The 13163-nt window shown below is 46.4% G+C and overlaps 1 protein-coding gene across 4 annotated transcripts in view; it reads right to left on the reverse strand.

Moving 5' to 3' along the window:
• SNX29 (sorting nexin 29) overlaps positions 1-13163 on the reverse strand; it is a 591891-nt gene that overhangs the window by 180768 nt on the left and 397960 nt on the right. For all 4 annotated transcript variants that reach the window (XM_064478172.1, XM_010980034.3, XM_031433266.2 and 1 more), the window contains one exon: positions 4855-4971. In XM_064478172.1, the coding sequence (XP_064334242.1) occupies positions 4855-4971 (117 nt within the window). The remainder of the gene's footprint in view (positions 1-4854; positions 4972-13163) is intronic.

Raw genomic sequence — 13163 nt, forward strand, 5'->3', positions numbered from 1 at the left:
TGTATGCCAACCCAAGCACGCAGCCCTCACCAAACAGACAAAGGAGGGGACAGGTCAGAGAGCAGGGACAGGAGGACAAACCAACAGGGCTGATCGTCTGAGTGAGGGGAGGGACTCTACAGACCTCAAGTCACACCAGGCTGGGCCGTCCTTTCTGCTTAAGTGGAGGGGATCCACTTAAATGGTACTTAGGACAGAGAAACAGAGACCTGCGGAAGGGGCAGGAAAGAGCAATCCAAGTTCAATTACATACAGTGAGACCAAGTTTGCTCCCCACCACCCCCCTGGCAGGAACAGACTTGCCCTTAATGAGTTGCTTTGCCTTCAGCTTTCCCTGTGCTGTGACTTTAATTGACCTCTACCTCTTGCAGTCTTACCAAGGGTCTATTTCCCTGTATTCATTTATTATTCAAAATAGAAGCTGTTCTCCTTGAGAATTTTCAGGGCTGTAATCAAATCCTGCTAAAAGGAAAAAAAAAAAAAAAAAAAAAGACTCCAGCATGCTCTCATTCACGTCTTATACCGGAGGGAGAAAAAAATAATGAGCGAGTCCTAAAAATACTTACATTCAAAAAAAGAAAAGGAAAAAAATTCAACCCTTAATCCCAGACTCCTTCTCCTTAAAATAAGTGATTTAGCTTAAACGTCTGTAATATCATAAAAAGATACCAGAGAGGAAACTGTCCCTGTGCCTATCTTTTTAAAAAAATTCTTATTTGGTCCATGGAGTCATCCTCTGTTCTGTGAAGATGAAGTTCTCACTTAGCCAACATTCACTGAGCACCTACAATGTGCCGAGCACGTGCTGGGCACTGGGGACTCGGCGATGAAAACGGGGCCCTCACCACGTGCCCGGCACCGAGCGGCTTTACCTGCAGCATCACACGGAGCCACCTGAGCGGCTGGTGCCATGTTACTCCCCACTTCATAGAAGAGGGAACCGGGGTTTCCAAATAAAACAGACACGGTCCTGCCCTTGAGACACTCAAACAGTCTGGCAGCCTGGGAGGAAGTCTGATCTGGGTGAGTAGAGAGCAGAAATGAAGAAGTATCTCCCACAAGAGATGCTTCTCACGACAGGAAGGAAGGGCAGACCCCCGAACAGAACCTGAGCTTGCAGCTCCTCCTTCCTTTGCCCTGGCTGTCTGCTCGGGGCAGATGACCAGAGCGGGGGCCCGCGGCGATAAGGACAGGTCAAGGAGTGCCCTTGGGGCTCCTGCCCAAATGGCCAGCTCTTCCCAACAGCCCTGAATTCAGGCCCATAAGGACCATTCTACTCCAACCTCCCTTCTGGCCATCACAACCTGCCCACAGGAAAGGACCTGATGACAGTTTGAGCTGCCTCTGAGTGCATGGATGCCAAGGCCCTGAAGAGCATTCAGACTGGAAGCAAAAGGGAGTGTGGCACAAGGAGAGAAGATGGGCCTGCATGTCAGAGGGGCCCAGGGAAAATCTAGACTCCACCACTTACAGACTGCGACAGTCACTCGCTCACTCCATGAGCCCACTCACATTTACTGAACACCTGCTATGTGAATCACTGGGACTCAAAGGGAACTTGCCCTCAAGGAGGGGCACCTCATGGAGATGCTGATTAGTGACAGATAAATGTTAGAACTGCACTGAGAGAAGAAGGGAGAGAGATATACAAGCATCATACTGTGCACAGCAGCTCTGACCTCGTCAAGATTCCTGGGGAGAAGATGACTTGACACTGAGGGGTGAGTTAACCTGGGCCCAGAGCTGTATTCCAGGCAGAGGGGGTAGCAGGAGCAGAGGCCCCACGGAGGGAGAAAGCATGAGGTCTGGAATAGAAGAAAGCTGATGGCCTGAGGCCTAGCACAATCTTCCTGTGTCCAAAAAAAAAAAATCAAACCTGAAACTTATCAAGACTCTAGAGCTAATGAGCAATTCAAAGGACAGGCAGAGGACACAGGAACATGGTGAGCACCACCACAGGGCTGCGATCAACAAAATCCTAATTCGGGAAACCTACAGTTCAAAGGGCCAAGCTTCCTCAACAGTAATGACAAAAACACAAGGCGAGAAGGAAAAATACGGAAGAGGAACACACAGATTAAAAGAGAATTAAGAGACCTATCACCCAGCTGCAATGGATGTATTTTATTAGGGTCCTGACTAGAGCAAACCAACAACAACAACAAAACAAAACCAACTGGAGAAAACAGAACACTGACTGGACATTTGATGATATTAAGGAGTCACCGTTAATTTTTCAGGTGTGATAATGGTATTGTGAATATCTTTTGGTGATAAATACTGAAATATCTATGAATGGAATAATATCATGATTTGGATATGCATCCAAACAACCTGAGATGGGAAGAGACTGAAATGAGCATGAATGAAGCAAGAACGACCCTGAGTCGATGACCGTGAAAGCGGAGTGATGGGGTTTCATCCAGTGATTCCCTCTGCTCTTACAGATGTTTGAATTTTTCCCCTTTTGTTGAAAGCGAGTGGTGAATCAGCCGTAAGCGGGGACGGGATATTGATAACGCAGACAAAATGCATGCTAAGAACTACTACAAATCAGTAAGAAAAACATAATCCAATAGCAAATGGGCCGAGACTGTGAGAAACAGATCACAGAAGTGAAACCCAAACAGGCAAGAAGCAAATGAAAAGATGGTCCACCTCACTGTGGTCAGAGAAACACACATTAAGAAACACACATTAAAACCACCTCACGCCTCAAAACGTTAGAAGAAACGTGAGAGAGCTTCAGCAGAAATTCTTGCCCGTGGACAGAGGGATCATAAGTAGGTACCTCTACTTTATAAAAGGGCAAAACGTAGCAAATTTTGAGGGGGGGGATATAGCTCAGTGGTAGAGCACATGCTTAGCATGTACAAGGTCCCGGGTTCAATCCCCAGCACCTCCATTAAAAATAAATAAATAAATAACCTAATTACCTCCCCCTCAAAAAACAAACCAAAACAAGAAAATATTTTTTAAAACACTCAGCAAATTTTAAAACACCACACTGTATAACTCAGCAGTTTCACACTTGGGTCTTGACCTTAAGGAAACACTTGTGTAATGGATGTAGGAAGTGATCATAAGTGGCTATTAATATCAGAAGAAGAGAGACAAGCAGACATAATACATCTCCTAATAGAAAATACCATAAAACAACAGTTATGTTATCAGCAAAATTAAACCTGGATCCAAGCCCCTAGATCCAAATGCCAATTTAAAGAAATGCAGGGAACAGAGGAGCATTTCAGATAGGACTGCAGAGGTGCCATCAGCAGATTTCAGGTGGTGAAATGACCTGGTGTCTTCAGTAAGTAAATTGGAAGAAAAAGAGAGATAAAGAACTCTCCAGACAAAAAGAAACATGAGAGCAGTCAAATACACAGAGACGGAAAGTAGAATGGTGGTTTCCAGGGCTGGGGGAGTTAGTGTTTCATGGGCACAGAATTTCAGCCGGGGGAGAGGAAGCGTTCAGGAGATGGATGGTGGTGATGGTGGCAGAACCATGTGAATGTATTTAATAAACATACAACTGTACACTTAAAATGGCCAATTTTATATTAGGTATATTTTACTATAATTTAAAACAAGTTTAAAAAAAAAGTAAGAGACATAGTCAGTTACAACATACGTGGACCTCACGTAGATCCCAATTCAAAAAACACTATAAAAAATTATGAGACAATAAGAATTTTGAACACTGATATTTGCTAGTATAAAGGAACTACTGACAACGGAAGGGTGACAATAATAATATATTTATGTTTTGTTGAGTTTTAGAGATACATATTGAAATGTCTAGAGATGAAATAATGTTGGGTATTTGATTCAAAACAATCAGAAAGCAGGTGTTGATAACTTGAAGTAAGACTGACCGTGACTGGTAACAGTTCAAGTGAACAATGGTTGTGTGCGAGTGCATTACACTAATCTGCCTACCTTCGTGCATTTAACGTTTGACATAATAAAAGTTTTAAAGCAAATGAGAAGTTATCACAAATGTGCACAAAAGGACAAGATGTTCTCAGCAACAAAGTTTGCAACAGCAAAATACTGGAAACAACCTAAATGCCCACAAACACACGACCAGATTTAAAACACTGCAGTATTTCATTCAACAGAGGACTAAAGAATCGAAACAGTGAAAGAACTAGATCAGGAGTTCCCAGTCAAGGGCGATTTTGCCCCTCAGGGACACTGGGGACATTCTGGTTGCCATGACTGGGTGGGGTGCTGCTGGCCTCCAGTGAGGAAAATCAGAGATACTGCTAAACATTGCACTGTGCACAGAACAGCCCCCACGGCTTTGAGCCCCAACGAAATGGCTCAAAGTATCAAGAGAGCTGCAGTTGAGAAACCCTATGTTGGATCCACGTGGGATGGTCCTCAAATCCCAATACTGAATAAACATGAAGACTAACACAGGCACACACGGGGCAAACAGGCATGTGCAAGTAATACCACGGAGGTAGAAGTTAACACAGAACTGAGACTGTTTATGGCTATGGAAATTTATGTAGTAATATATGAAAATAGGGAGGAGAAAGCTTTATGCCAATTTCAGAATATGGATTATGGGCATGGGGGGAGGCGTGAAATGTTGCCAAGGGGGCTCTGATAGATTTCACAGCACTTTATGTTACTTCCTTTACCCCCACCCACCCAAAGAAAAGCAAACATGGTGACGGCTAATGTTCGTAAACTCTGGATGGTGGGTACGTGGACGCTCCCTCTTCCAGTCTCTGCACTTTCCCATACCCTGAGCATTGAACAAACGAAACGGCGGGGTTGTGGGCAGCCAGATGGCATGGGCAGAAGGGCAAGGCCGGGGCCTTCCCGGGTGGGAGCACTCACCGGCCCCCGCAGGTCGATGAGCTCCTGCCTCATCTGGGACACGAGAGCTTCCTTGGCCACCAGGGCCCGGTGCAGGCGCTCGTTGAACTCAATCAGCTCCCCGTGCATCTCCGCCACCTGCAACACACAAGCACCGAACAGTGAGCCTCAGGGGGCAGACCCTCCCCATGCCTTGTCCCCATGCCTTGTCCCACCTGCTCGCAGCCCATCACTTGTCAGCAAGGCATCGGGAGGTTGCTGGGATGGGAAGAGTAACACTGCTTACCTACATGCTAAGCAAATCCACTCTGAGTTGAATACGTTTTTGACTTGGTTGATTTTAACACTATGGAATCAACGGTCCACAGTTACGGTCAGAATACGACTATATCAAGTCATTTTTTGACCCTAGGCTTTTGCTCTTAAGGCACGAACACCTTCCTGGCAAAGGCTCTCATCTCAGTTTTACCTGTCAAGAATTTCCCTGCTAATGGCACAAGGAGAATGACTAATCGTTTCTGTTCATGAAGGCTTTGGCTCTGAAAACCAAGAAAACTGAACCAGAGGCTTGTTGAGGATGGTGATGGTGACAGAGCACAGCAGCAGGACAGCCACCCAATGGCTGCTGCTCACTCTACGCCAGGAAAATACTTGAGGCAGGTATTGTTATTCCTGCCTCCCAGAAAGAACAATGTTGGAGGTGTTTAAGGAGCCGGCTCGAGGTCATACAGCTAACAAAGGGCTGACTCTGGAGCCCTGGCTCTTGTCCACTGGGCCACGTGTCACAACCCTGCCATCCCACTGTGCTACTCACTCAGGCCCGATGAGCCCGTGAATTTTTCCGCATTTCAACACTCTTGGCTGATCCCAGATAAAAATGGAGGTTGCCATAAGATAGCCTATGACTGACGTACAGAGTCAACAACAGATCTTTCAGGCTGGAACTTACAAACAGCACAAAAGTATCCCATACAGTCAAAACATACAGTAATTTCTCTGATTACAGGAGCAACCTTGTGGGGGCTTAAAATCGAATTCAAATGTAACTTATTTAAACATTTTAGAGAAATGTAAGATATAATCTTACCATGCTCGTCAGGAACACCAAAAGAAGAATCTGACAAGCATCTTAAAGAAAAGCCCCCCAACCCCGAATGCAGAGGTCAGGCAGACCCCTCCCAGCCCCCATCTCCCTGCCCTTCCCAAGAGATCACCCCTCCCATACCCCAGACTTCAGCCAGGCACTCACTAAATTCTACATAAAGCATAAATAACATCAGACCATTTGTAATAAGTACTCCACATGAACTATAAAACATACTGTCAGAATAAAGAAAGGATAAAAGGAGAACTTTTGTAAGGAAAAAAAAATTATTTGCCCGAGTCTTGATTCCTCAAGAGGACTAAAGGGAAGTCCTTTTATTTTATTTTATTGGATATATTATACCAAGGGTAAAAGGCATAGGAGGAAATACACTAAGATATTAACATCAAAGAGTATTTTTTTCTTTCCACTTTTTCTACTTTTCCTTATTTTTTAGTTCCCTAATAACGAGCACTCTTCCATTCATCAGAGAGAATAACCACTTAGACTCTTTAAAGGAATTAAAATCCTTCACCTGAAACTAAAGGGAGCCGGGTGCCATCAACATGAAATTTATCAGGCTCCCAGCTATAACCCTGATGCTCTCATTAATTTGCTCGGTGAATCTCCACCCAAATGGCATTCCCTTTGTCACTCAGGTGCCCACCTTTTTCAAACCAGTGTGAAATGCAAAGTGAATGGCACAAAAGACATTGCAAGAACCATGCAATTAACAAATGTCATAAGTGAATAACTCACTGAGCCTTTTAACCAGTGTTTTTTGTCATACATACGTAGCTAAAATTAATATTCCCCGGTTGCCTCATTCCTTTTGTAGGAAAAAGGCTTAAGACGATCTTTTGGCCTTTCACAAACAAATACAACATCACTAATACACCACTAACAATGCCTGTTCGACTCCTCCACACAGAAATCACATGAATTCTCCGCGAGCTTCCTTGAGGATAAGACTCCATTTACCACACAGTAAGCAGGAAACGCATACCACTGCCAATATCATCGCTAAATACCTGCTAATGTGCCCCCACAAAATGCAAGCTTAAAGAAATGCCACTGTCATTTCCAAAGCAAAGCAGGGTTTTGCTTTGTTTTTGTTTTGTTTGGCAGGGGAAGCCAGAGTGTTATAACAATTTTCCATAAATGCATAAAACATTGAAACATCCCAGCTTCAAGTGGTGTTTATCACGAGCTGTCAAAACTCTGGCTCTTTTTTTTTTTTTTCCAGCCAGAGAGTAACTTGACCACATCAGACAAAGCTTTCTTTGCACAAAGGAATGGGGGGAAAAATCCTATGGAACCAAGGAGAAAATCTGAGGAAATGATTTCCAGCAGTCATTACAACTGCAGTGCTCATTGTTACTAAGCTCTAGAACTCCGAATTTCTACATTACATAACCCTGCGTACAGTCATTGATATTAACAGCTTTCATCTTACATAAACCCTACTGAGTTTGCTATTCCTTGAATAACTCCAAACTCTAGCGTACCTAGACATGAATTCAAGATTCAGAAAGAGCCTCGGAAGAGAAATTTGAGATCACAAAGAGTTCCCATTACTATGAAAATAAAAGCAGGCTGCATAAGAACTGCCTGCTGGAATTTCTATGAGGCTCTTGAGGGTATTTACAGATTTCATCTGACTTTCCCTCCTTATTTTCAATAGCCGCAGGTATGGGATAGACAGGTGCTCTCCAGTCTACCCTGCACCAAGCAGTAAGGGGGATCTTCCCAAAGCAACATCTGACATTGTCACCTGCTGTTTAAAACCTTCAATGCTTCCCACCACCCTAAGGATAAAAATCCTACTGCCTTCAAGATCTGGCGCCGGCCTCTCTCCGTCACACTGTTTCCTGCCCTCTTCCTCTTGGCATCTCGCCTAATGTCACTCAGCCCCAAGGCTCTTCTATGTTCCATAAATATACTGAGCTCTAGGAGGTCACCCTATGGACAAAGAGGAGAAAGGCACATCCAGCAGAGGAAATGGCAAGCGCAAAGGCCCAAAGGTTGGCAGGGAGGCAGCTGAGAGAGACGGTTAAGGGCTCAGACTCCGGGGCAAGACAGCCCTTGGCTTGATCACTTAATTGTGCTGGTCTTGTGCAAGTCACTAAACCTCTATGAGCCTGAAGCCTGTCACATGCAAGATGGGGATTAAAAACCATGCTCACTTCATGGGGTCGCTGTGTGGATGAAACGAAATGTTGCACTTAGCAAGCTAGGCACTATGTCTGGGCATAGCAAATGCTCAATGAACAGGAGCTGGTTTTACATGATGCGTGATCACATGAAAGGGACATGAAATAGGAGGATAGGCAGTCTCCAGAAGCCAGATGGAAAAGGGCCACATGTGCCCTAACAAGTAGCTCAGACAGCTGTGGAGAGAGACTCACTGGCCCCCAAAGCAGGAACATCACCTGCCAGGCACTATTTCCAGTGCTGGGGGCAGGAAAGTCATGGGGTTCACATCCTAGAGGTCAGAGCTCAGGGAGAGAGGAGGACTTAGAAGGCAGGGTGGCAGGAAAGGCCTCCCCCAGAGATAACACTCAGGGATTCACTTCTCTTGTTGGCCTTGACACATACCAAGCAGTCTCCTATGACCATGCCCTAAGTCACAGCCAGGCACTCACTGTGTTCCAGCACCATCAACGCTCGGGGCAACTTTAAAAGTCTGCTGTATAGAATTAATCTTTTTGGGGGGGTGGAAGGAATTAGGTTTATTTGCTTATTTATTTATTTATCTATGTAGGTACTGGGGGTTGAGCTCAGGACCTCATGCATGCTAAGCAAGCACTCTACCCTCCCCCTTTGAAAACTGAAGGCAGTTAAGGAGGAGGTGCCATTTGACAACACTAATGACAGTGACAACTCAAAGGCAAATGCCAGGTGGAGGTACACTGACCACAGGGGATGCAGCTTCAAACAGAGCCCAACATGGGCCAAGGGATGGGGAACTGAGCCCTGATTCTCCCAAAGGCCCAAGAAGAGCACCTGGATGGTGGCAGATGTAGTTCCTAAGTTGTGTCCGGAAGGTGCACAACTCATGAGCTAATAAGGCATAAATGCTTATCATTTGGGTTTCCTCCATTAGGCTGGAGAGAAGATGGCAGAAAGATTTAAGGCGTTTAAGTCACAAGGCTATTTGCCAACATCCGCCAACATCCCCTGTGGCTTAGCAAACCCCTGCTGGGGAGTTAGCCTGCGCCTCCACTTGCACACGCACTCAAGCAGAAGTTTAGCTACAGGTGTCTGGAACCCACCTACATACCCAACCACAAGGGACTGGTGAAACCTATCAGGTTCCATGATTCTCTTACTGCCTGCAGCTTGGCAGACATCACTAGTCAATCACTGCTTCCTTCCTCCAGAAGACGCCCAGGCAGCCCTGATCAATCGATCAGCATGCTGGCCTCCAGGATGACACCTATTTAGTATCCCTGGTGTAAGGGATGGGGGGAGACGTCATCAAGAAAGTGATACTTTAGTTGGGTTTTGTAAGATGATGCCTTTGGAGCTTCAGGAGACTGAGCAATCCCTTCCAGCTGGAGCATCAGTGAAGATGATCTCCAAAAATAATGTGTCTGTGAAAAAGCTTTTAAGTCAGTGAAAATCCCAGGAATTATCATAATTACCTGCCAAATCATGAAAAGATTATAAGTTTAAAAAAAACAACATGCCTCTGGCATTTCCTTTCATATCAGAATGTTCTATCTAATCACATTCAAGTAAATCATGGTTTAACCCTCCTTTGGCTACCTAATTAGACACTTCCTGATTAATTAGATCAAGATACCCCCAAATTTTAATAGCAACCAAGGTTCTTTTGGTCACATACCCAAACTCCAAGAAGGTTCACTTGATGCCTGAGAATCTACCTAATTTTTAAAAAACGCACATGCTGTTTGTGGGTGCCGTTGAGAGTGGCTGTGGGGAGGGACCTGGAACCTCCCTCTGTGGTGATGACACTGCACCTGCCCAGGTGAAGACAAAGCCCTCACTGGTGCTCACCTGCCTTAACACACTTTGGAACACCAACTACAGACCAGGCCTCTTCTGGGCATTGCATCCATCAGCTCACGTGACCCTCGCCACCCTCCTGTAGGGTGAGCAGGGCTTCCTGTGGATGGGGCCTTGAGGCTTAGAGAGGCCAGGCTATGAGCCTAAGGCATCGGAGTCAGAGCCACTGTCAGTGTTCCCTGCGCTCCACCTTGGGGCACAGTAGAAAGCTGAGCCCGTCGGGGATCAGATGAGTCAGCCCCACGGACTGGAGGAAAGCAGCACAGGGTGACCAGAGGCTCCCGAAGCAAGCTAATCATTGGTTACTCAGAGGGCATCTGAGAAATGCGTATTTCCGGGCTTCACTCCCCAAAACGCTGATTCAACGTAGAGGAGTCCAAAGCAGTACTTTTTAAAGGCCCCAGTGACGGGGATGATCAATCAGATTTGGGAACCACTGGCAAAGACAAAGGGGGAGGATTTCACACATTTAGGTGTGAATTGCAGTCAGGCCATCCCTGAATTTTAGAAACCTAGTTTTTCAGTTCATTATTTGTAAAATTGGGATGTCATGGAAGCCCCTCCACTGGTCAAGCTCTCAACTTCTGGATTTTCACTGAGGTGAACAAAGCCACAGCCAGAGGAAAACCACATCGAGCCTGCCAGCCAACACGGGATGGCAACAACCGCCATGCGCAGCGCTGTTAGTCCCGCGATGGCGGAGAAATTAGTCTGTGACGGTGCTGCAGAGGGCGCCCGGGAGCTGGGGCTGGGATTAGCTGCCTGCTCCGTCTGCGCCAAGCACAGACATGCACAGTAGGCATTTAGAAACGGGTGAAGCAATTTCATACTGGTATGAACTCCAGGAATTCTAGTTTTTCTAGAAGGTTTTTTTTTTTTTGTATTTTATAAAAGTACCAGTCTGCAATGAATTGGAAATTAAAAAAAAACAAAAACAAAACTGGTTCTTCGGTGCAGATGGTTTGAGAAGCACCCATCTACAACACATATGCTATACTTGAAACAATGTCTTGTGAAACAATGTCTTGCATTAATAATTATTAGAGACAGTGACTAATAATGACAATGAAAAAAGCCAAAATATGACCATTTTGGATAAAATTTGTAAAGAGAGTTGCAAAGAAAAATAAGAACCGATGTTATCAACATCTGCTGCTCTTTTAGACCCTGTTTTCTTGTCGAGTGTCAACTTAGGCTTGAAGACTAAGCAAATTAGGAACGATCACTGACATAATGCACGTCCAGACCTAGCCCAGGACACAGGGCACGAAAGTCTCCCAAAAATTACAGTTGCCATCACCCTCTTTGAGACATGCTGAGCCCTTCTCACAGCTGCCTGGTTATGCCCATTTCCCAGAGCAGGAAGGTGAGGCTCAGGGTAGCAGCAGCAAAACATCCCAGGTCACAGAGCACATGAGTGGCAGCTGAGATTTGAACCCTAGTTATCACAGCTCCAAAGCCCGGGTCCTTTCCATCACATGACCCTTCTGCTGATGGATACGTAACCCAGGAAGGGACATACTGCACCCGTTTAGGGGCGGAGGAAGCCTAGGCTCAGAGAGGCTACGTGACCTGTCCAAGGCCACAAAGCGTATACCCTAACAGAGCCAGGCCCAGAGACCAGGTCTCCTGCTTTTAAATCCAATCTGCTCCTCTACCGGGACCCATGAGACTCTCAAAGGAAAAGAGAAATGAGGAGGTGCTTTGTAGTCAGAGTGAGGAGGGGGCCTAAGCGCAGAGCACTCATTCTGCCCTAGGGGTGCCCTACCTTCCCCCTATCAAGTTCCTCACTGGAATCCTGTAGCTCCCTAGGAGGGAAGTGCTCTTACTGTTCCTAATTTTATTAATAAGGAAATGGAAGCACAGAGAAGGTAAGCACCTTGCCCAAGGCCACACAGGAAGCAAGCAGCAGGACTGGTATTCAAATTTCCGAGTCCATGTCTTGGACTCTCTACCCTCCTTCTCTGTATACACCATTACTGAGATGCTAAGCTGGGGTCTCAAGATAACAGAGGACCTGGAGGAGGTGATGAACCTGGGATCAAGCACTAAGGGTATCACCCAAGTAGGGGCATCACCATCACTCGCACACACACGCACACACCTGGGGAAAGGGCACCACCTCTGGGCCTCCCAAGGCCCAGTCTGGCTTGTCACCAACCAGTTTGCAACCACCTCCTTGGGGGAACCTGGCAGTAAGGGAAGGAGCACCCAGAGTAAACAAGAACCTTTGCAAAGGCAGGCCCTACTGTGGGACTCAGGGTCCACAGGAGACACCCAGAGATTCCAGGAGCTCACCAGCAGCCAAGATGAGCCTTCTTCAAAGTGGTCTTCGCTTCATGTGAAGGCATTTGTGGAAACCAGTGTCTAAATGAAAATTCCAACATGAGGACACTCCAGGAGGCTGTCAGGGATTACCAGGAGGTGTTTGGAATCAAGGGGCCCTCTAAGCGGGGCCTCTTAAGATCAGGTTAGAAAAATGGGGGTTGTGGCAGCCAAACCCAGGTCCTGCCTATTTGCTGCTGTGTGACCTCGAGTAAATAATTTCACACCTCTGATTCTTGGTATCTTCTTTGTAAAATGAGAATATTGTTCCGTATTGTCCAGGTATGTCATGGGGCATGAAGAAATAGTGGAGTTTGGATAGCACCCAGTGCCTGCCACAGTGAGATCGTTAAGGCATCGTATGTGATGGGCCAGGCAGTGGTCTAGATGCTTTACATATGAGCATACACGATGACGGCCTGGGAGGTAGTGCTTTATGCCCATTCTACAGATGAGGAAAGCGAGGCTCAGCAAGGTAAAGTGATCACCCAAAGTCATGCAGTCTGCAGGAGGGGGTCAGCGTGACCGCGGCCTCAGGGTCCTGCATCTTCCGTCCTCCGAGTCTCCCCAGTTTTCTGCTTCCCTTCAGATCACCTTCACTCTGGTTCTGCTGTAGGGGGCTGACCCTCAAAGGCGTTCCAGCTTGCCCTGATGAGGTCGACAACTGGGGCCTCGGGACTGATCCTCTTTGACACCACACTGCCAGGCTGCCCAGTGTCAGGCTCATCAGAAGCCCAGGAGGCGGCTCCATCCTGAAGTGCCCCCAAGACAGCTGTGTGGGCGCCATCTGCAGAGCCATCGAGATAAGTAGAGGCTTGTTAAGCTCACATTTAAGAGAGAGACCCCCTTAATCTCCGCTGTAACAAGCCCCTCTGTGCTCAGAATGCTG

The sequence above is a fragment of the Camelus dromedarius genome, chromosome 24, assembly GCF_036321535.1.
Source record: "Camelus dromedarius isolate mCamDro1 chromosome 24, mCamDro1.pat, whole genome shotgun sequence".
Classification (NCBI taxonomy): domain Eukaryota; kingdom Metazoa; phylum Chordata; class Mammalia; order Artiodactyla; family Camelidae; genus Camelus; species Camelus dromedarius.